Source organism: Ovis canadensis, chromosome 14, assembly GCF_042477335.2.
Source record: "Ovis canadensis isolate MfBH-ARS-UI-01 breed Bighorn chromosome 14, ARS-UI_OviCan_v2, whole genome shotgun sequence".
NCBI lineage: Eukaryota > Metazoa > Chordata > Mammalia > Artiodactyla > Bovidae > Ovis > Ovis canadensis.
In genome coordinates this window covers 38320586-38340946 of record NC_091258.1, presented here as the reverse complement: position 1 = coordinate 38340946, position 20361 = coordinate 38320586, and the positions used below count along the sequence as shown (strand labels likewise).

At 53.2% G+C, this 20361-nt stretch overlaps 1 protein-coding gene across 2 annotated transcripts in view; it reads right to left on the bottom strand.

Annotated features, from left to right (window-relative positions):
* CPNE2 (copine 2) overlaps positions 1–20361 on the bottom strand; it is a 52584-nt gene that overhangs the window by 24488 nt on the left and 7735 nt on the right. For both annotated transcript variants that reach the window (XM_069549905.1, XM_069549906.1), the window contains exons 2-5: positions 7040–7257; positions 4263–4442; positions 2469–2543; positions 602–673 (exon numbers count right to left, since the gene is read on the bottom strand). In XM_069549905.1, coding sequence (XP_069406006.1) covers positions 602–673; positions 2469–2543; positions 4263–4442; positions 7040–7219 — 507 coding nt within the window. In that variant the 5' untranslated portion in view covers positions 7220–7257. The remainder of the gene's footprint in view (positions 1–601; positions 674–2468; positions 2544–4262; positions 4443–7039; positions 7258–20361) is intronic.

The following is a 20361-nucleotide window of genomic DNA, read 5'->3' as shown; positions in this document are numbered from 1 at the left end:
CAATAATATACACTAGGCAGGAATTAGTGATAAGGAGACAAGTAAAGGAGGAGGGGGGCAGAAGGTTAGGGACCACTGCACGGTCCTTTAGGGAAGGCTTAATTAGAAGGTGACATTATAAGCAGAGGCCTGATGAAAGTGAGGGAGGGGCCAGTCATGAAAAAATTCAGGGGGAAAAGCATCCCAGGCAGAAGGGACAGCAAGTGCAAGGGTCCTGAGGCAGGAGGGTGCCTGGTTTAATCCCAGACAGTGAAGAGGCTGATCTGACTAAAACAAAATGAAGGCAGGGAATGTGGAAGGGGTGAGGTCAGGGAATCAGGGGGCTATGGATGCATTAGGTGGGATCCAAGCATTTACAGAGATGGGGACCCCCAATGAGTAGGCTTCCAGCCACATCTTGAATACCTCTAAGTGATAAAAAAACCTCACTACCTCAATGGTGAAGCAGTCTTAATTTGGAATGGCCTGCAGGGCCGTGTGTGATGGACTTGTCCCTGGAGGGGCAAGAAAGGTGGTGGCCGGAAGTCCCAGGCCATACAACCCCAGAGCTGGGGAGGGTTGGTGCCTCTTGATGGAGAACCCCCTCCCCTGCCTGTCTCACCTTCTTGTCCAGCTTCCTGCCCGCCAGGCTCAGTGTGATGACCCGGTTATCTGACAGCTCCTGAGCAGCAATCTGCAAGGCCAGAGGAAAGTTGGGGGTTGAGGCCTGTTTCTAAGACTCCTTCCTCCGACCTCTTTTCAGGCAGGGTGGACATGGGATGCCCCAGCAGTCAATTCTCCGGGGTGGGGCGGGGCGGGGAGAGGAAAAGCAGTACCATGTGACTTGGCATAAGCCTCTTGTCTTCCTAAAATCTCAGTTTCCATCTTCGGGAAAATGGGGCTAAATAACTCATCTGGATCTGAGAATCAGAAAGTAATCCCAATGTGGCTCAAGATAGGAATGAGATGGTGGGGGAGACAAAGCGGGGATCAGACACAGGGATGGTCTAGAGCCTTGGGGAGAGGTTCTGGGTAGGGGAACAGCCTGCCAGGCTTCCTCATCCCCTCACTGCTCTCTCGGCTAGGACTCCCTCTCCTCCCACATCTCTAGGATAGCCCTACCTGCTGAATGAGCTATTTGACTCTGAGAACCAGGGACAGAGGCCAGGCTAGAGGCCCCTCTCTCCTGCCTCCCCTCTAGCTGAGACCTTGCTCAACAACCCTGTAGGGTAGGCCCTATCATTACCCCTATTTCAAAAGAGGTGGGTACCGAGGTCTGGAGGGGAGCTGCTGGAAATGCTGGTCCTTCTGGGCTGGCTTCCATGTGGAGGACAGCTGACCAGTGGAAGCACTTAAATGGGGAGGTTTTGCACCCCAAGAGGTGGGAGGAGGCTGGGAGGGGACACTCAAGGTGGCAGAACAATGGATAAGAGCCCGGGGTAAGTGCTCCCTGGTGGCTCACACCGTAAAGAATCTGCCTGCAGTCTGGGAGACCCAGATTCGATCCCCAGTTGGGAGGGAGAGGGGCAGGGAAGATTCCCTGGGGAAAGAAACGGCTACCCACTCCAGGAATCCCATGGACAGAGGAGCCTAGCGGGCTCTACAATTCATGGGGTTGCAAAGAGTCGGACATGAGTAAGCCACCAACACTTTCACTTTGTGCTTAGAATTCAGTATGCCTGAACTCAGGGCCCATGGCCATGAATGGGGTAAAAAAACAGCTGAGATTGCTGGGTCCCTCCCAGCCCGGAACGCACGGCTCCACAGGCAGTGGGGAGCCAGAAATGTTCCAGAGCAGGCAACTAATGCTGCATGAGTGAAGAAACACAGGTACAGCCCTCCTCCTCCTCCCAGCACGGCCAGTTTCCCTGGCGTCACAGGCTCTGAAGGGGGACAAGCCAGGAGAGAAGCTCACTGGCTGAACCGCCCCAGGGCACTTTTTGTCCGGGCTTCTGTTCCCTCATCTGTAGAAGCAGACTCTGCTTTCCCAGAGTCTGAGGACCAAAGAGCTCATCCGCTCAAAGGGCCTGCGCATCGCAAGAATCACTCTGCAGCGTAGGGATCATTGCGCATCACTGAATCTTTGCGTATCAGAGGAATCATTGCGCATTGCAGCCATGAGCCAAGCTAAGAGGGGCAAGGAGCTCCTGAAACCTCCTGAAAAACCCCCAAGGGAGGACAGCAGGGGCTAGGAGGGGATGCAGGGAGGGGTAGGAGCGCCCCAGCCCGGGAAGACGCCGTGGGGACCCCTGGCAGTCCTCCTCACCCCCCAGCTTGGCAGCTCCGACGCATCATATATGGAGCCAGGAGCCCGTTGCTAAGAGACCTGTTGCTAAGTTGTAAGTTGGGCCTTTTTACTCCAAACAAAGCTGGTTATTATCTGCCAGTGAAGCGGCCCATTGATGGGGGAGGGCAATGGGCAGCGCGGGTTGGAGGTGGGGAAGGCGGTGGCGGAGGGTGCCTTTAGAGAGCGGGACGGGGGCTGGTACCGTTATCAAGCCCTTCCCCGCAGGCTTGTCATTCATCAGCAGCAGAGGCCGAGTGATCTTCTTGCTGGAGACAATCTGGAGGGAGAGAGGAGGGAAAGGTGCTTGAAAAACACTCAACAGGCACTGCTCGCAGCACAACACGCCATGCGAGGAGCAGGTTAAAACCTCCCCCTGTGGGATCCCCTCCGTGGGAGACAGATCGCCACCACTGCTAGCTCCACTGGGCAGCTGAGGCGACTGAGGCCCAGAGAGGTTGAGACACTTGTCCGAGGTCTCACAGCTGGGTTGGAATTCAGGCAGTCAGATCCCTGGGGACCTGCAAGCCCCCAGGAAAAGGCTCCTGGAAGGCTCACATTCTGGAGGCTGGCCAGTAACCACCTCCCCCAGAGTTATCCAGAGACCCCCACCTCCCTCTGGGTGTGATCCCTGATGGAGAGGATCAAATCCTGACTCCTTCCTGTGTTTTCAATGGTTTGAATAATGAAGACGTTAACACAGGATTCAAGGATCAGTGCAATATGGGGAGGACAAGTGGATCACACTGTGAAGTCCCCCTCCCACCTGCCTCTGTACCCCCCAGTCTCACCCCCTCCGTGTGCCACCATGGTTCTCTGTTTCTCGGGGGAAATGCTCGTACTTCTTTGTGCTGATGCGAGCACGTTCTTACTGTCTCTGTGCTAGCTTTTTGTCCCCGCCAGTTCCACGCTCAGCCTTCTCTGTGCCACTGTGGACTACCTCACCTGGCTCCCCTGTCTTCTAAATTGTGGGGGTTCACTCCTCCCCCCAGTGGGGGTCTAGCAGGAGGGGAGAAAGGCTAGGACGAAGCTTTGCTGCTCATCATCGGCCTCAGTTGCAGTCCTGGGGCCTCTCCATGGTGGCGACAGCTCTCCCCTGGCCTCTGGCAATACCACTTCCTGCACTGCCCCTCCCTCCAGACCAGGGGCAGCGGGCTTCCGCTGGGGTCAGGCCCTGTGCAGGTTTCCCCACCCCTGTCGGTTCCTGCTCCGCCCACTGGTCCTTTAGCTCTCTGCTCCCTTTAAGGGTGTAGACACATGGTGGGGACCCTGCCAGACACAACCTCACTTCTTAGGCCACTGCCGGGCCCTTGCTTTTTTCATTGAACATCATTTCCTGGAAGGCCCAGGGTGTTTCAGTCTCCACAAGAACCTCTTGGAGCCATTCCCATTTTATTCACCTACTATCCCAATAGCTGAGCAGAGCAGTCATCACTGTTCCCAAGTAAAACAGGAGGCTCAAAAGGCCGTGGGGCTTGCCCTAGAGCCCAGAACTGTTAACACTGATTGGAACCTGTATCAGGAAGTCTTAGCCCTGTAATTTCCAAGCACACCAGAGAGTGAGCCGGAGGGGGAAGTGTAGCCCAAAGAAGGAAAGGAAGTTGCCCAGAGTTGCACAGTGAGCCAGCTGCGGAAGTGGGACGACCAAGGGTGTCTTCCGTGGCTGGTCAAATGCTCCTACCCCAGGAAGTCAAGACCACACCTGCCTGCTTCTATCACTCAGAAGCTCTGGCCACAGGGGCCCACACCCCTCTTTGCCACTATGCTCAGTGTCTTGGGATGAGAGCGCTTCAGCCCAGCCCCAAGCCCACCTGGCTCCTTCCCCCTTTTGGTACCTGCGGGCCCCCAAGGCTGTCTGCATTTGCGTTGCCACCTCCAGAGGCAGGTGGGGAAAGTGGGACCAGGGAATGCAGCAGCAGGAGACTCCCTAGGAGGTGCTCCATCCTGGGAGCCAGGCGACCCCACTGACCCCATCCTCCTGGGGGGGCGCCCGGCTCACCGTGCCCAGGCTGCAGGAGAACTGGCCCAGGAAATCATGCTCCTCCAGCTGCATGCTTGACTTGTCCTGGTCAAACAGGGCAAACTTGAGCTTCTGCACCTCCTCAAAGTGGTAGTCAAGCACGAACTTCTTGGAGAAAGCGGGGTTGAGGTTGTTGATTGCAGTTTCTGTCCTGTCATACTGGCAAAGGAGCAGGGAACAGGAGTCAGAGTCGGGTAGCCAGTTCACCACTTCTTTGGCATTTAGTCATTAAGTGGTGTCATTCGTGACCCCACAGATTGTAGCCTGCCAGGCTCCTCTGTCCATGGGATTTCCCAGGCAAGAATACAGGAGTTTTGCCATTTCCTTTGCCAGGGGATCTTCTGAGCCCAGGGATCAAATCTGCATTAGCCGGTAGCTTCTTGACCACTGAGCCACTAAGAAAGCCCTGTTAACCTCTTCCTGGGCTACAGGAAATCATGGTGTTTATTCATGGAACACCCATCTCCATGCCAGACACTCAGGGCAGTTATCCGCATGGCTGAAGCAATCATTACTCCCAGATCACATAGAACACTGAAGCACAGAGAGGTTAAGTGACCTACCCAAGGCTGAACAGCTAGAGGGCATGGCCAGGATCTGAACCCAGTCCTGACTCCAGCCTTCACGCTTCTAACACACTGGCCCTGGCTCCATGCCCAGGTTCTAGGATAAGAGTTCAGACCCTGTCCCTGCCAAGGTTAAGTGACAGAGGGAATCTCATTTCCCATTGGAACCTCAGTTTCCACTTCTGTAAAATGAAAGGATTTGAGTGTCTGTGACTTTGCTTCCTTTTTATTTGTGGAGAACCCTTTCTTCAAACCATGTTTTACATGAAGCCGAGAGAAGAAACAGAAGGAGGAGGGGTACTTAGGGGGAGGTGAGGTCGGGGTTCCCTGTCTCCCATGGAGGCAGATGTTTGTACCTTCACGGAACCCTGGGATGTCAAAACTGGGAACTGAGCGGCTCCCACCCCCCCATTTAGAGTGGAAACTGAGGCCTGGGGAAGGACAGGGCCGTACACTGGGGGCCACTGGTGGGGCTGGGACAGGAACCCCGCCCTCCTGGCTTCTCTGCACTGAGGCCCCAAACCATGGAGTGGGTGACCGTCTATTTTGGGGCCTGGGCTGTGTTGATTTTTCCTCCCACTCATTCCATTTCCAAGGGCCAGAGAGCAGCAGGGATGGAAGAGGTCTTGGCCCCGGGCTATTTTTGGCCAGGGTGGCTGGCCTGGGAGGGAGAGAGATTGTAGAGGAGGGTGGAGGAGTGAATGGAGGTGGGTGCCTGGGGGAGGAGGGGGTAGACATCACCCCCTGAGGGGTGGGGCGGGAGTTCCGGAAATCTGGCAGATAGGACTCAGGCTTCTCCCAGCAGTCCTTGGCTGACCCCACATCCCACCTCTCACTTTTGGCTGCATCACCAGTGTGCTGGGTGAGACAGGTCAGCCCCTCCCCACTGTGGGCCCCATTTTCCCCTCTGTAAAATGGGTCAACAAGCCCATTTCCTTGGCATCCTAAGAAGGAGCCAACATCTATGGAAACTCTTTGTAAACCACTGTATGTTCTGGGGAACACCCACTGAGGCCTCGTTAAATAACTATGAAAATTAAGAGACATAAATATGGAACCAACCAAAATTGGAAAGTTTACATGCATGTAAAATTATTTGGAAGGCTGGATACCAAACCATTCACAGCTGGTTCTCCCTGACAGGTGAGTTCCCAACCACTTTGATTTTCTGGATTGTCTCAGTTTACTACAATGCATACAGATCCCTTTTGGAATAGGAAACAAAGCCATTTTTAAACCTTGAAAGTGTTAATGGTTTGGATTTCCCAGTATCCTTCCTTAAGCTACATCTTTCCCCAGTCCACAGGCCAAAGTCTTCTAGCTCAGAAATCCTTGGCTGTGGTACCATCAGCATCCTCAGCTCTGAGGCTCTTGGAAGGTAGGCATAAAAAAGAGAATTTCACAGATGAGGAGACAGGCTTAGAGAGGGATAGCCACTTGCCCAAAACCACACAGCAGGGAGTAACAGAGCTGGGTCTTGGCTCAGCTCTGGGACCAAAGCCTAACAGAGTTCCCTGTTTCTCTCTTTGCTCCTCACTGACTGTGCTCATTGAGGAATAAGCGGGGAAAGTTATTTTAAAAATGGAAGCAAGCATTTTGCAAAACTCTCTTTTAACCATTATAGTAACTATTATAGTATTATAGTAACTGAAGGGCTTCCCTGGTGGCTCAGTGGTAAAGAACCCACCTAACAATGCAGGAGACACGAGTTCGATCCTTGGGTTGGAAGGATCTCCTGGAGAAGAAAATGACAACCCATTCCAATATTCTTGCCTGGGAAACCCCATGGACAGAGGAGCCTGGCGGGCTACAGTCCATGGAGTCGCAAAGAGTCGGACACCATTGAGTGACTAAACAACAACAGTAACTTAAAATATAATAAACACTAAATATAAAATTATGTAAACCTAAATCTACAAATTATTCAGTTCAGTTGCTCAGCCGTGTCCAACTCTGCAACCCCATGGACTGTAGCATGCCAGGCTTCCCTGTCCATCACCAATGAATTATAATAAACACAAATATAAATATTTTAACTAATATTATAAACATTTCAGAATAACAATTTTCCAGGTAATCCCCAGCTCCCACTCCAAGTACTTCCAAGGGCCTGACCCCAGGGAGGCAGGGGGAGCGCTCCCCAGCGACGTTGCCCGTCACCCAGGGCATCTGCACACCAACGGGCCTCACCTCCATCCACCTGCCATCCGTCTCTGTGAAGAGGACACAGAAGGGGTCGGACTTGGAGGTGACATCCCGGTCCAGCAGGTTCTGGCCACTGACCGACAGCTCCACCTTGCACACGCAGTACTGGGAGCCGACGGGGGCCGCCCCCGAGGCCGGGGCACCTCCACCGGGTATGTAGGCCATGGGGGCTGGCGGCGGCGGCGGCAGCAACGCCTCACAGTCTAGGGGGACAATGCCGAGGGTCAGAAAGGGGACAGACATCTGCTGTGGCCCTCCACACCCTGGGGAGGCACGACCGGGCCCTCAAGATGCGGAGAGAGAAGGGTGTGTGTGTGTGTGGTTGGGGAGGGGAGTGGAGTGGGGATGGGGCAAAGCCTGGAGAAAGAATGCAGGAAAAGCAAGAGAAAGGAGTCTCTGTAGGTGAGTGTTTAGTTTGTCCCTGAAGTTGTTCTCTCTGCTTTGGTCTGGCTTTACCCGTGGGATACACGCAGGTCCAAGTTGCTCCTGTCAGAGCAGTGACACATCACGGTGGACACAGGCATCCCATTCATGTTGCCAGGAAAACCTGGGCTTCTCCTGAGCAACTGACACCGTGGCGCCTTGTGACACCGAGGCTCGCTCATTCACTCCAGAGTGTTTACCAAGCGTCTGCTACGTCCCAAGAACTGTGCCAGGGCTGGGCCCAGCAGTTAAGAAGATGGCCCAGCCTCAGCCCTCTCTGAGCTCCTGTTCCAGCCTGGAGGGCAGCCAGGTGTTGTGGGCTGGAGGCTCCCAGGGGGAGCCGGGGCTTTGTTCTGAGAGTGATGGAAGCCTTGGAGTGTTTTAAGCAGAGAGGTGACATGATCTGATTTGTGTTTTTAAAAGCTCACTCCAGCCCCTGTGGGGAGAATGGGTTGTTAGGCAGAGGAGAGGCAGCAGGGAGGCCAGCGAGAAAGTGGCTGTCATCCAAGCAGAAGGATGGAGTCACAGTGGCAACCCGGGGCCCAGCCCACTCCCTGAGCACCAGCCTCTCTCTGGGCCCAGGTCTCAGGAGGCCTGGGCGAGTGTGGGGCTCCAGACGCAGCGCCCGGGGCGTGCCTGGCAGGCAAGGGATCTGGGCAGAGACAAAGCCAGTGCTCAGCCCCCTCCCTCCCACCGTCTGTCCCTAGAACCTCATTATAATCACACGAGCCCAGAGCATCAGGACAGCACTGCAATTTGCCTGCAGGATTTATTCATGTCGTGTAAAAATTAGTTTCCATCGGAGGGGCTGGAGCGTCATACTCCCGCTCATTGTGTGCAGCTGGGTGGCCGTACCCCGTGGGGGAGGGGCGAGCAAATCCTCGACTCAGCGAGGAGAACGGGGAATAGTGATGTCCTGCATAGACATCATGGACTTCCCTGGTGATCCAGTGGCTAAGACTGCGCTCCTAACGCAGGGGGCCCGGATTCGATTCCTGGTCAGGGAGCTAAATCCTGCATGCCCCAATTAAAGATCCCGTGTCCTGCAACTAAGACCCGGTGCACCCAAATAAGTATTTTTTTTAAAAAACAGGACATCTTGCCAGGGGGCTGAGAGAACACCTGTTTATGCTTACACCTACCCATGGAGGATGGGGAGGGGAAGCATGACAGCCACTCCCATTTTGCAGATAAGGAAACTGAGGCTCAGAAGCAGAAGTCACCTGTCCAAGGTCACATAGTCAGGAACCAGCAGAGGCAGGGCGTGAGCCAAGTCTCCGGACTCCCAGGCCAACGTATGGCGTTCTGGCCAGGTCAGGGGGACTGCTGGGCATGGTGGGAATCTAGAACCTAGGTGGGGGCTATCTGGGGTGTCAGCCAAGCCAAAGAGAGCCTGAGGCTAAGAGAGCCCCAGAGCGCCCAAGGTCACTAGTGCCTCTGGGGTTACCCTGTCCACACCCCTGCCTCTCCCATCATCACTGATGGAGTGGATTCCAGCCCACTCACCTCCTCTCCACCTCACAGGCGCCCTTCCTAACAGCTGAGATGCCACTTGGGCCACCATCCGCCCCACTGCCAAGTCAGAAACCTCTGTTTTCTTTCTGGGGGGCCAGGTTCACACACTCCCTGGTGCATGTACACACAGATACACACAAATACTTAGGCCCCCAGACTAACAAGTGTGAAGGCAAGCACTCAAGTGATCACTCAGGGGCCACTTCTTCCCGCTCTCCCCCGGATCTGAGCCACCATCACCACGCGGTTCCTGCACTGTCCTCCTTCCCCTCACTGGCTCTGTCCTGGCTGAGGGTGTGGCCAGGAGGGCCAGGTCCCACGGGAGGGTCGGACTGGGTGGGGCTCCTCAAAGCCCACTGCCACCCCACCTGGATCAGCTCACAGGCCCCAGAGAGCTGGAGCGATGGGTGGGTGGGGAAGGGGCACTCCTCCCCCAGTTAGGGGCAGGTCCCCCATCCCCAACTCACCCTCTGGCTGGAAGCTTCTAGATGCCCGAAACGGGGAACACATGGTGTCTGGAGTGGGGGCAGGCGGGGGGTCAGAGTGGATCCCTCTGTGCCAGCCGGCAGCGGGCAGGCGGGCCGGACCCTGAGGCCTGACGCAATGGAAAAAGAAACCACAGCCTAGGCTGGGCTGGGCCCCCTCCCCTCCTACTCCAGCAAGAGGGCCGGCAGGCAAGGTGTCATTAAGGGAGGGCTGGGCCTGCCATGCGCATCTGGGCAGGGCAGAAAGCTCCCTGATGCAGCGCCCATGCGCCCCGCGCCCCGCAGGTAATTGGAGGCTTCGGGCTGGAGAGGGGGTCTGGGGAGCCAGGGCCCGCTTGCGGATGGTCCTGACTCCTGGCCCAGATGGACATAAGCCTTCTGGGGTGACCAGGGCCCCAGGGAAGGAATCGAAAGGCAGGGATACAGAAGGGATAGTATTCCTTTTTACAGAAAGCTGGGCCGAGAGCAGGCAGGGCTTGGGAATTCCCTTTCATGCATTCAGTCAACATCCCTTGAGCACCTTGGACTACAACAATGGATAAGACTCAGGCCTAAGCTCCCACAGGGTCCACTGGCCCCAGGCTTCTAAGGCATCTTACTCTTAAAGCAGAAAAAACAGAATTTAGGGACCCTGGTGCTGAGCCACACGTCTAGAACATTCCAGTTTCAGCCAGAAACCTAGGAACCTATCCTTGGCCTCTCTTTCCTTCGCCCCCTGTCCTACTACTGCGGTCAGCCCTGCCTCCCAGATGTGCCCAGCGTCATCCCCATCTCCCGCTTCCACTCCCCTGGCCAACGCCAGGCCTCCCTGAGCAACCCCAGGCTCTCTTTTCCACACCAGAGCCAGAGGGAGTCTTGAAACATGCACTTTGGGGGCAGGGGCTTCCCTGGTGGCTCAGTGGTAAAGAATCTGCCTGCCAATACAAGAAACACATTTAGGTTAGATCCCTAATCCAGGAAGATCCCACACACCACGGAGCAACTAAGCCCGTGCGCCACAACTACTGAGCCTGTAACCTAGAGCCCGGGAGCTGCAGCTACCGGAGCCCGCTTGCCTAGAGCTTGTGCTCCGCAACAAGGGAAGCCACCACAGTGGGAAGCCTGAGCTCTGCAACTCCACTCTCTGCAGCTAGAGATGGAGCGAAGATCCAGGACAGCCAAAAATAAATACGTTAATTAAGAGGAAAAAACATGCAAATCAGATGCTACCACAGCTCTCCCTGAAAATCTCCCAGGGCCTGCGCTTCCTGGTCACACAACCCAAATCCTCTCCCGACCCTCCCCCCACACCACGCTCGCCCTCGCTCCCTGTGCCCCAGCCGCACTGGTCTCCTCCCGCTCTGCAAATGTGCCAACCTCGCTCCTGCCTCAGGGCCTTTGCACTTGCTCTTCCCCCTGCCAGAGATGCCTTTCTTCACACGACAGATCTTAGTTGTCAGCTTAATGTCACCCCCCCAGAGGCCTTCCCTGGTCACCCAAGCAAATGGACTCTCAGCCCCACACCATTTTCCCCACAGATCAATGTGATACACAAGCATTTTACTATCTGTCCATCTGCCTTGTGCGCTGCCTGTCCCTCTAGAGTGTACATTCCACAAGGGAAGGATCACCACGGTTTTCCCAGCACCTAGAAGAGCACTTACACTGTGGGCAGGTGTGGGATAAATTCGTGCCAGATGAATGAGGGAGGGACTGCCCCCTCCCCCGCCAGCCCCAGAGGAATCACAACCACTGCCCCACCGCACACATCACTCAAGAGACCGCAAAGCCCTTTCTGAATCCTGGGATCCCCATCACTGCTCCAAGAGGCCAGCACTAGAGGGGTTCACAGTCGCACTTCACAGAGGTACAAACTGAGGCTCAAGAAGGGGCAGTGGTGCCAGGGAAGGATGGTGCTGAGGCTAAGAGCTGTGGCCACCCAACTCCATCCTTCTCCCTCACTGCTGACCCCAGTGGCTCAGGACCCAGCAGCTGGGTTATGCACCCCACCCACTGTGGGGAAGAGACGCCAAGGTGGCCTGCAGAAACCCCAATTCAGAGATGGACAGTGACAGGAGACACTGAGAGGGGCAGGCTCAAGGGGCAGGCGCGGGGAGAGGGATGGCAGGGGGCAGGGGAGCCAGCGGCGGGGGGTGGAGACAGAGACCCAGATGGCGAAGAGGGAGACGGGAGGTGCTGCACAGGGAGGCAGCAGCCTCCACTGCAGAGTCTCATCTGGTGGTGAGCAGGGGGCAAGTGCAACAGCAGGTGGCCTGTCAGAACTGGGGGCCTCGTGTGCCCTCTGAACAAGCCTGCTCAACCTGACACCTAAAAAATGAAATCCTCTTTTCAGTGCTAACCGCACGAAGTGATGCTCTACAGACTCTTGTCGTGGAAGTTACAAGGATAGGAGGGAGGTCCTCTGGACAGTACTGTGCCAAAGCTGAGAGCACAGACTCTGGACTCAGACTGTCGGGGTTTGAATCCTTGGGGCTTTCATTTACCTGCTGTTTGGTCTCAGGCAATTTACTTAACCTCTCTGGTCTTTGTTTCCTCTCTATAAAAAGCAGGAACAGGGACTTCCCTGGTGGTCCAGAGGTTAAGAATCTTCCTACCAATGCAGGGGCCAGGGGTTCCATCCCTGTTAAGATTCCACATGCCTCAGAGCAACTAAGTGCCATGGGCCACAGCTATTGAGCCTTCGTGCCTAGAGCTCCTGCCCTGCAACAGGAGAAGGCACTGCAACGAGAAGCCCGTGCACTGCAATGAAAAGCAGCCCCTTCTCACCACAGCTAGAGAATGTCTGCATCCAGCAATGAAGATCCAGTGCAGCCAAAATTAAATAAATAAAATACAGAAACCGTAAAAAAAAAAAGGAACAATAAAAGCACTTTCATCAGGTATTGATATCGAGGATTAAGTGAGGTGAAGCACTTAGAATGACACTCTGCAGCTCCTGCTATTAGCAGTGATTCCAGATGGCTGGGGTCAGGGGGACAGAAGTGTGAGGTTTACAGTGCATATAAAGGGGACTAGCAGTTAAAACTGGTTGAGTATATGGTCCTAGGCTCCCCTTCTCAGCTGGAAGACACAGCTCAGAGATGCCAAGGGAGACCAGGATGGTGAATGCAGGGTCAGGGAGGGAATAATAGACTCAGACCCCACACACTTCAAGGTCTACACTCCTGGGCCATGGCCCCCAGGATCCTGAGGGCATCTGAGCCTTCATTCAGGCAGCAGACCGTGCTCACTGGGGTCTGGTCATTGACAGCAGAGGTTCCCAGAGTGGCCTCTACGGTCATCGCTCCAACTATGGTTCCCAGTGGGGCCTCCTCCCTCCCTCCTGCAGGTTCCTGGGCCCCAAACAGACCCGCTTAGTCAGAGTCCCCAGAGTGGCATTTGTGTTTTAACAAGCCCTCCTGGTGGCAGGGCTTCCCTGGTGGCTCAGACGGTAAAGATTCTGCCTGCAATGCAAGAGACCTGGGTTTGATCCCTGGGTTGGGAAGATCCCCTGGAGAAGGGAATGGCAACCCACTCCAGTATTCTTGCCTGGAGAATTCCATGGACAGAGGAGCCTGGCAGGCTCCAGGTCATGGGGTCTCAAAGAGTCAGACATGACTGAGCAACTGACACTTTCACGTTCCTGGTGACACTAGCAGTGGGTTCAGGACACACAGATCCCAGAGGGGTGGGTAGGTGGGGCATCTTGTTAAAATGCAGGTGCCAGTGCCCACAGGTCTGGGGAGGGAGCTAAGAGTCTGCATTTCCAACAAGCTCCTGGGTGCTACTGAGGTGGCCCATCTGAGACCATACTTTGAACACCAACCTGCTCCATGGCCCCCAGTGGCTGACCACACCCAGGGATGGCTGTGGTTTAGCCTACTCTTGGCATAATGAGGCAGTCATCATACTTGGTCCCCATAAAAGCCCTGCCAGCTCACTGAGTTCCTGCTGTGTCTCGACAGACCTCTGAGTCTGTAGCCTCTGGTTTCAGGTGGTGACACCCTGGCAGCCGGAACCCTTGGTTGGCCAGCCACATGCCTGGTCCCCACTGGCCCTGATGGCTGTGTTTACTGAGCTTTCAGGGTGGGAATGTGCCTTGAATGCATCCAGATCTAAGTTGCCTCCTTCACCCCATTTCCCAGAGGAGAAGATCCAGGAAGAAAAATGGCAACTGTGTTAGAGTTCTCCCGAGAAAACAGAACCACTAGGAGGATATCTGCATAAAGAGAGATTTCTTTTAAGGAATCAGCGCATGCATTTGTGGGGGCTGACAAGTCTGACATCTGCAGGGTGAGATGCAAAGCTGGAAATTCGGGTTACAGTTGATCTTGTATTCTTGAGTCCCAAATCTGGGAACTAAGCAAGGTTTCTCTGTTGCAGTCTTGGGGCCAAATTCCTTCTTCTGGGAGAAACCTTAGTCCTTTCTTTTAAGGCCTCTGATTGATTGAATGTAGCCCACCCAGTAATGGAGGATTAACATAAGTCTACCGATTTAAATGCTAATCACATCTGAAAAATACCTACAAAAGCAACATCAGATAGGTGTTTAACTGAACAACTGGTCACCATAGCCTAGCCAAGTTGACACATAAGATTAACCATCAGAGCAACCTTCAGGTCCTAGGAGACCTGCCTGGGGCAGAAAAACAAGGTGCTGAGGCTGGAGTTCTCAGCCAGCCCTTCCTAATCATGGGAGCTAGGAGAGCCCACTCCTATCCTGTCAGCTGGCAGGGAAGACAGGTGGTGGTGTGGCTGGGCAGACAGAGACAGGAGGTAAAACAAGAGTAATAATAACACCTGCCTGAGGCGCTGGGCCCAGTGTGCTACAGACTTTAACTTCTATCGCTTCACAACATCCTTGAGCAAGGAGCTCTCACCACTCCCACTCTCCAGATGAGCAAACTGAGGCTTGGAAGGATGTGCATTCCAGAGCCTCTGCTAATATGACTCTGGACAAGTCATAGGCCTTTCTGAGTCTTCACCTTGACAGCCCCCCCCCTCACACTGCCTCAACATATTTCTGGTTCTAGCTATGCTGTTCACAGGGTCCCAACAATACTTTTTCACACCTCCGTAATTTTGCACATGTTGTTCCATCTGCCTGGAATGCCCTTCCCTCTTCTTGAGTTAGCTCTCTCCTTCTTCAAACTCAGCTGAGCAAAACCAAACAAAATCAATGTTGCTATGCTCCCACCCCCAGGATAAAATCTTAAAAGTTGGTCCAGTGGTTAAGTCTCCGTGCTTCCACTGCAGGGAGTGTGGGTTTGATCCCTGGTCGGGGAACTAAGATCCCGCATGCCATGCGGTGTGGCCAAAAGGAGTAAATAAAAAAATATGTTTTAAAAGCTGGCAATACCAAGTGTCGGCAAGGATGTGGAGCAACTAGAACTCTCATGTGCTACCAACGGGAGTGAGGACTGGGACAACTACTTCAGAGAAACGTCTGGCAGCGTTTACAAAGCTAAATAAATGTATCCGTTATGACAATCCCAGCAATGCCCAGCAGAAACATGCAGTATGTTCCCCAAAAGACACACCTGAGAGCTTCCAGAGATAGCCCCAGGCCAGGGGTCCCCTATGTGCCTATCATCAGGAAAGGGGATAAATAAACAGTGAATGCACACACAGTGGACTGAACTGCCCTGAGCCCAAGGAAGCACAGGGACACCAACACACTGAGTGGAGGAAGCCAGACACAGAGGAGCATGTCATCCTGTACCATCTCATTCTGTTGCTGTCGTTCCGTCGCCCAGTCCTGTCCAACTCTTCACGACCCCATGGACTGCAGCATGCCAGGCCCCCCTACCCCCCACCATCTCTGGGAATTTGCCCAAGTTCATGTCCATTACATCAGTGAAGTTAAACACAGACAAAACAAATCTATGTTGTTGGGAGTAGGGGTTGCAAGATAGTGGGGGAGGGTGTGACTGGGAGGGGCTACCGGGGGGCTTCGGGACAGTCATGTTTGTGTCTCAGTCCAGGGAGTGCTAACACAGATGTTTTCGGTTTGTGAACAGTCATTGAGTTGTACACCTGGGAAGTCTGCTCTATATTGTGTATTATACTTCAACAAAATGTTTAAAAAAAAAACACAACTTGGGGACTGCTCTACAAATCGCCCCCTGAGCCCCTGGCCCCAGACAGGGATGCACTTAAATTGTTACCATATTGCAACCACTGACTTAGGAAATCCAGGTCTATTTTCTTCTCTGTTGTTCCGAGCGCAGAGAAGCATAGAATGCGAGCTCGACAAACCCTTGGTGAAAGTACAGAAGAGTTAGGGTGAAGGGGAGACGACCCATGGCATCTTGGAATTGCAGAGGCCCACGACTAGGATGCAAAGAATCCAGAACCCTGGGATTCCAGAAATTAGGACTTCACTGAATCTCTGAGCTTGAAAGGCTTTAGAGTTTTTAGAGTGGACCTTCCAGCCACAGCCCCACCATCCCCATGTCCCACAGCCCTGGTTCTCTGAAGTATATGTGTGTGGGGGTCCAGCCCCCAGCTGCTCATGCCCCCTGGGGCCCTCCCTGCACACCCACTGCTGCACTGGCCCCCGCCAGCAGGCATGCAGCCCCCAGAGAACAGCCCAGTGCTCTTGTCAAGGTGGAGGGGACCAGCATTTTGACACAAATCACTTCTCCACTTTAACTAAGGCTGCTGTGCCCTGAAAATGCTGTGCTCCCGACAGGCAGTCAGACTATTGTAGGGATAAATATAGATACAGACAGTGTGGGGAGGAGGCTGCTGCGGGGGTCAGCCCTGATGCCCCCTTCTGTCCCCTGAGGCCCCCAGCTTTGGCCAGACCACACCCAGAGAGAGATTACTCCCTGCAGCCCCCACCAAATCCATAAGCTCTAGACTTGGGGGAGGGGGCCTCCTCTAGGATCCCAGGGACCCTGGTTCCACTGAGCCTTGTTCGGAAGGGCTCGGTCCCGGGGTCTCCCAGCCTACCACCCTAGGGGTTGGCCCAGAAGGCTGAGCGGCAGCCTCTACCCTGACACCCAAGGAATCAGGCACCAGGTTCTGCCCATTTTTGCCCCCACCCCATGTCTCAGCTCCTTTATCTGCAAAGTGGGGCTGGCCATACCCTCGCCTCTGGCCTACAAGCAAGCACTCTAGGGGATGGGCGTAGTTGGACTCTGGGATGCAGAAAGTACATCAGGGACCTGGGAGGGGGGGCTCTGGCCAGACTCAGAGTGGGGAACAAGCTAATGGAGGGTGGAGGGCATGGTGACAATGACCACCAGCCAAAGTCATTCCAACCTAACTTCATTCGAAGGGCAGCTGCCTCTAGCTACCAGGAGCTGCAAGTGGGGCAGCCTCAGGGACTGGGGCTCTAACCTCTGGTGCCCACACCCACCCAGGGGCCCTCCATGGGGAGACTAGGAGACAAGGGCTCCCACCTCTAGATGTGACTCCCCACAAGTCGCTTTCACTCTCTGCCTCAGTTTCCCTGCCTGTCAGTTTGCAGACTCCTCCCAGCTTTGGGGAGTCTACATACACGCCTCTGTCTTTGCTGGGCTGCACCAGGCTTCTAGCCCAAGCTCCCGCCCAGAATCTCCAGGCTGATTGGGTCTAAAAGGTCGTCTGGGCTCACTCAAACATCTGAATGGCCTTGTGGGCTCCTACCGTGGCTGGGCACCCTAGCTCTCTGCAGATGGGACTCCTCACTTTTTGTTAAGGGCTTTCATCCTACCACACTGAAGAGGCGCCCAGCTGCCCCTTCCCATCCAGACAGTGTGGAGGGGCCTCTCCAAGCCTCTGTATCCCAGGTCACCCAGCTCCCAGTCTGCCTCAGCAAGTCCTTCTGGGCACGGACATGGCCATCTGCTCCCCAGCTCCTGGTCCCAGCTCTCAGGAAGTCTTCGCGAAGGAGATGGAAATAATAGCATTGACTGAGTGCCTGGCCCTGTCCTGAGGTTTCCACCATTCCATTTAGGCTGCCCTGCAAGCCTGGCAGATGAGCCCTATTACTACCATTCCATTTCACAGATCAGACAGCTGAGAGGCACAGAGAGGTCATATAACCCACCTATCAGAGGTTGAACCGTGTCCCCTGGAAGAGGTTAAACCTTCACCCCTGGCACCTTAGAATTCGACCTTATTTGGAAACAGGGAAGTTGCAGATGTGGAGTTAAGATGAGGACATCCTGGAGCATGATGGGCCCTGATTCCCACATGACTGATGTCTGTAGGGGAGGATAACGTGTGAGACACAGAGGGAAGGCAGTCATGGGAAGGGGGCAGAGACTGGAGTGACACTGCCGCAAAGCAAGGGATGCCTGCAGCTACCAGGAGCTGGAAGAGGCAAGGAGGCACCCTCCCCTAGAACCCACAGAGGGAGCACAGCCCCGCCAACACCTTGAATTTGGACTTCCAGCCTCCAGAACTGTGAGCGAATACATTTCTGTTGTTTGAAGCCACCCAGTTTGAAGTGCTTCATTACAGGGGTCCTGGGAAACTAATACTCCACCCAAGGTCACTCAGCTAGGCAGGGGCAAAGCAGAGTGTGAAGTGAGGCAGGGCCCACTGTGCTCTTGTCCAGCCCAGCACATCCCTCGGGGAGCCCATGGGGATGGGACTTTGACTTGGAAAGATTGTTGGGACCCCGAAGGAGGGAGCAGTTGGACAGCACCATCTGGTGGGAGCCAAGCATGTGGTCTCCCATGTCATGGGGAAGGGGACAGTCAGGGTTCAGCGGGCAGGCCAGATGCCCCAAGCTCCTGAGGGGACACGAGAGCCACCGAAGGAGACAGAGATGGGAGTGCTGGAGGGAACAGGCTCTTGGAATACCCTGGACAAGTTCCCACCTCAGGGCCTCTGCAGGTGCTGCTCTCTCTGCCAGGGCACCCCTCCCGCCTTCATTCATTCAAAAACACCCACGGAGCACCTGCTGGGAACCAGGCAGGCTGAGAACCAGCCATGAATGTCATGCCGTCCATTAACATCTCAGCTTGAAGGTCACCACCTCCTTCTCCGAAGTCTCCTTGACCCATGTCTCCCCCTACCCCATCACAGCTCAATTACTCACCTGGCTTTATTTTTTCTATGGCATTTTTGACCACCTAGAGTTTTCCTATCTCTTTGTCATTTGCTTGCCTTACTCTGTCCCCTCAACTCTATTTGGAGCTCTGTAGTTGTGCCTCAGCTTTGACACAGTCCCTGGCACAGAGGAGCTGGTTCAGAAAATATTTGCTGAGAGGTCTGCCCAGACAAGATGGCAAATAGAAGGATCTGAGCTTACCTGCTCTCATGAAAACATCAAAATCACAACTAACTGCTGAACAACCATTGACAAAAAAGAAGTGGAATCTACTAAGAAAAGATCTTCTACTTCCAAAGACAAAGAAGAAGCCACAACGAGATGGGGAGAGACACCAGAAGCAAGAGGAACCATGACCCTGCAGCCTGTGAGACTGCAGACACAGCAAGTTAGATAAAATGAAACAGCAGAGGAATATGTTTCAGATGAAGGGACAAAACGGAACCCCAGAAGAACAACTAAGTAAAGTGGAGACAGGCAATTGACCTGAAAGAATTCAGAGTAGTGATAATAAAGATAATCCAAGATCTTGAGAAAAGAATGGAGTGCACAGATCAAGAAGATATAAGAAATGTTTAACAAAGAAAATTCAAACAGTCAGAGATAAATAATAACATAACCAAAAGAAAAAATACAGTGGAAGGACTCAATAGCAGAATAGATGAGGCAGAAGAATAAATGAGTGAGCTCAAAGACAGAATGGTGGAAATCACTGCCATGGAAAAGAATAAAGAAAAAAGAATGAAAAAAAAAAAGAGGACTCTGGGACAACATGAAATGCATCGATATTCACATGATAAGGGTCTTAGAAGGAGAGAGAGAGAAGGGGTCTGACAAAACATTTGAAGAGATAATAGCTGAAAACTTCTTTAACATGGGAAAGGAGACAGTCACCAAGTCCAGGAAGCACAGAGAGTCCCACACAGATATACCCACGGAGCAACACACTGAGACACATATTAATCAGACTGACAAAAATTAAAGACAAAGAGCAAATATTACAATCAAAAAGGAAAAAGCAACAAATAACAAAAGAGAATGCCCATAGGTTATCAGCTGAGTTTTCAGCAGAAACTCTGCTGGCCAGAAGGGAATGACATGATATATTTAAAGTAATGAAAGGGAAAAAGCTACAACCAAGAATACTCTACCCAGCAAGGCTTTTATCCAGATTCAATAGAGAAATCAAAAGCTTTATAGACAAACAAAAGCTAAGAGAATTCAGCACCATCAGACCAGCTTTGCAACAAATGCTAAAGGAACTTCTCTAGGGCGAAAAGTAAAGCCCACAACTAGAAGCAAGAAAATCACAAACAGGAAAGCTCACTGGTAAAGGTAAACATACAGTGAAGGCAGGCAATCATCCATATGCAAATATGATATCAAAACCAGCAACTGTGAGGAAAGTACAAGTGCAGGATATTTGGAAACACACTGAAGTTAAGAGACCAGCAACTTAATACAATCTTGTTTATATATCAAACCGCTATATCAAAGCCTCATGGGAACTGTAAACCAAAAATCTACAATAGATGTACACAGGAAAATGGAAAAGGAATCCAAACACAACGCTAAAGATAGTCATCAAATCACAAAAGAACAAAAGAGGAAGGGAAGAAAACAGACCTACGAAAACAACCCCAAAGCAATTACCAAAATGGCAACAAGAACGTACGTATTGGTAATTACCTTAAATGCAAATGGATTAGATGCTCCAACCAAAAGACACAGACTGGCTGAATGGATATAAAAAAAGACCCATACATATGCTGGCTACAAGAGACCTACTTCAGATCTAGGTACACAAACAGACTGAAAGTGAGGGGATAGAAAAGGTATTCTATGCAAGCAGAAAT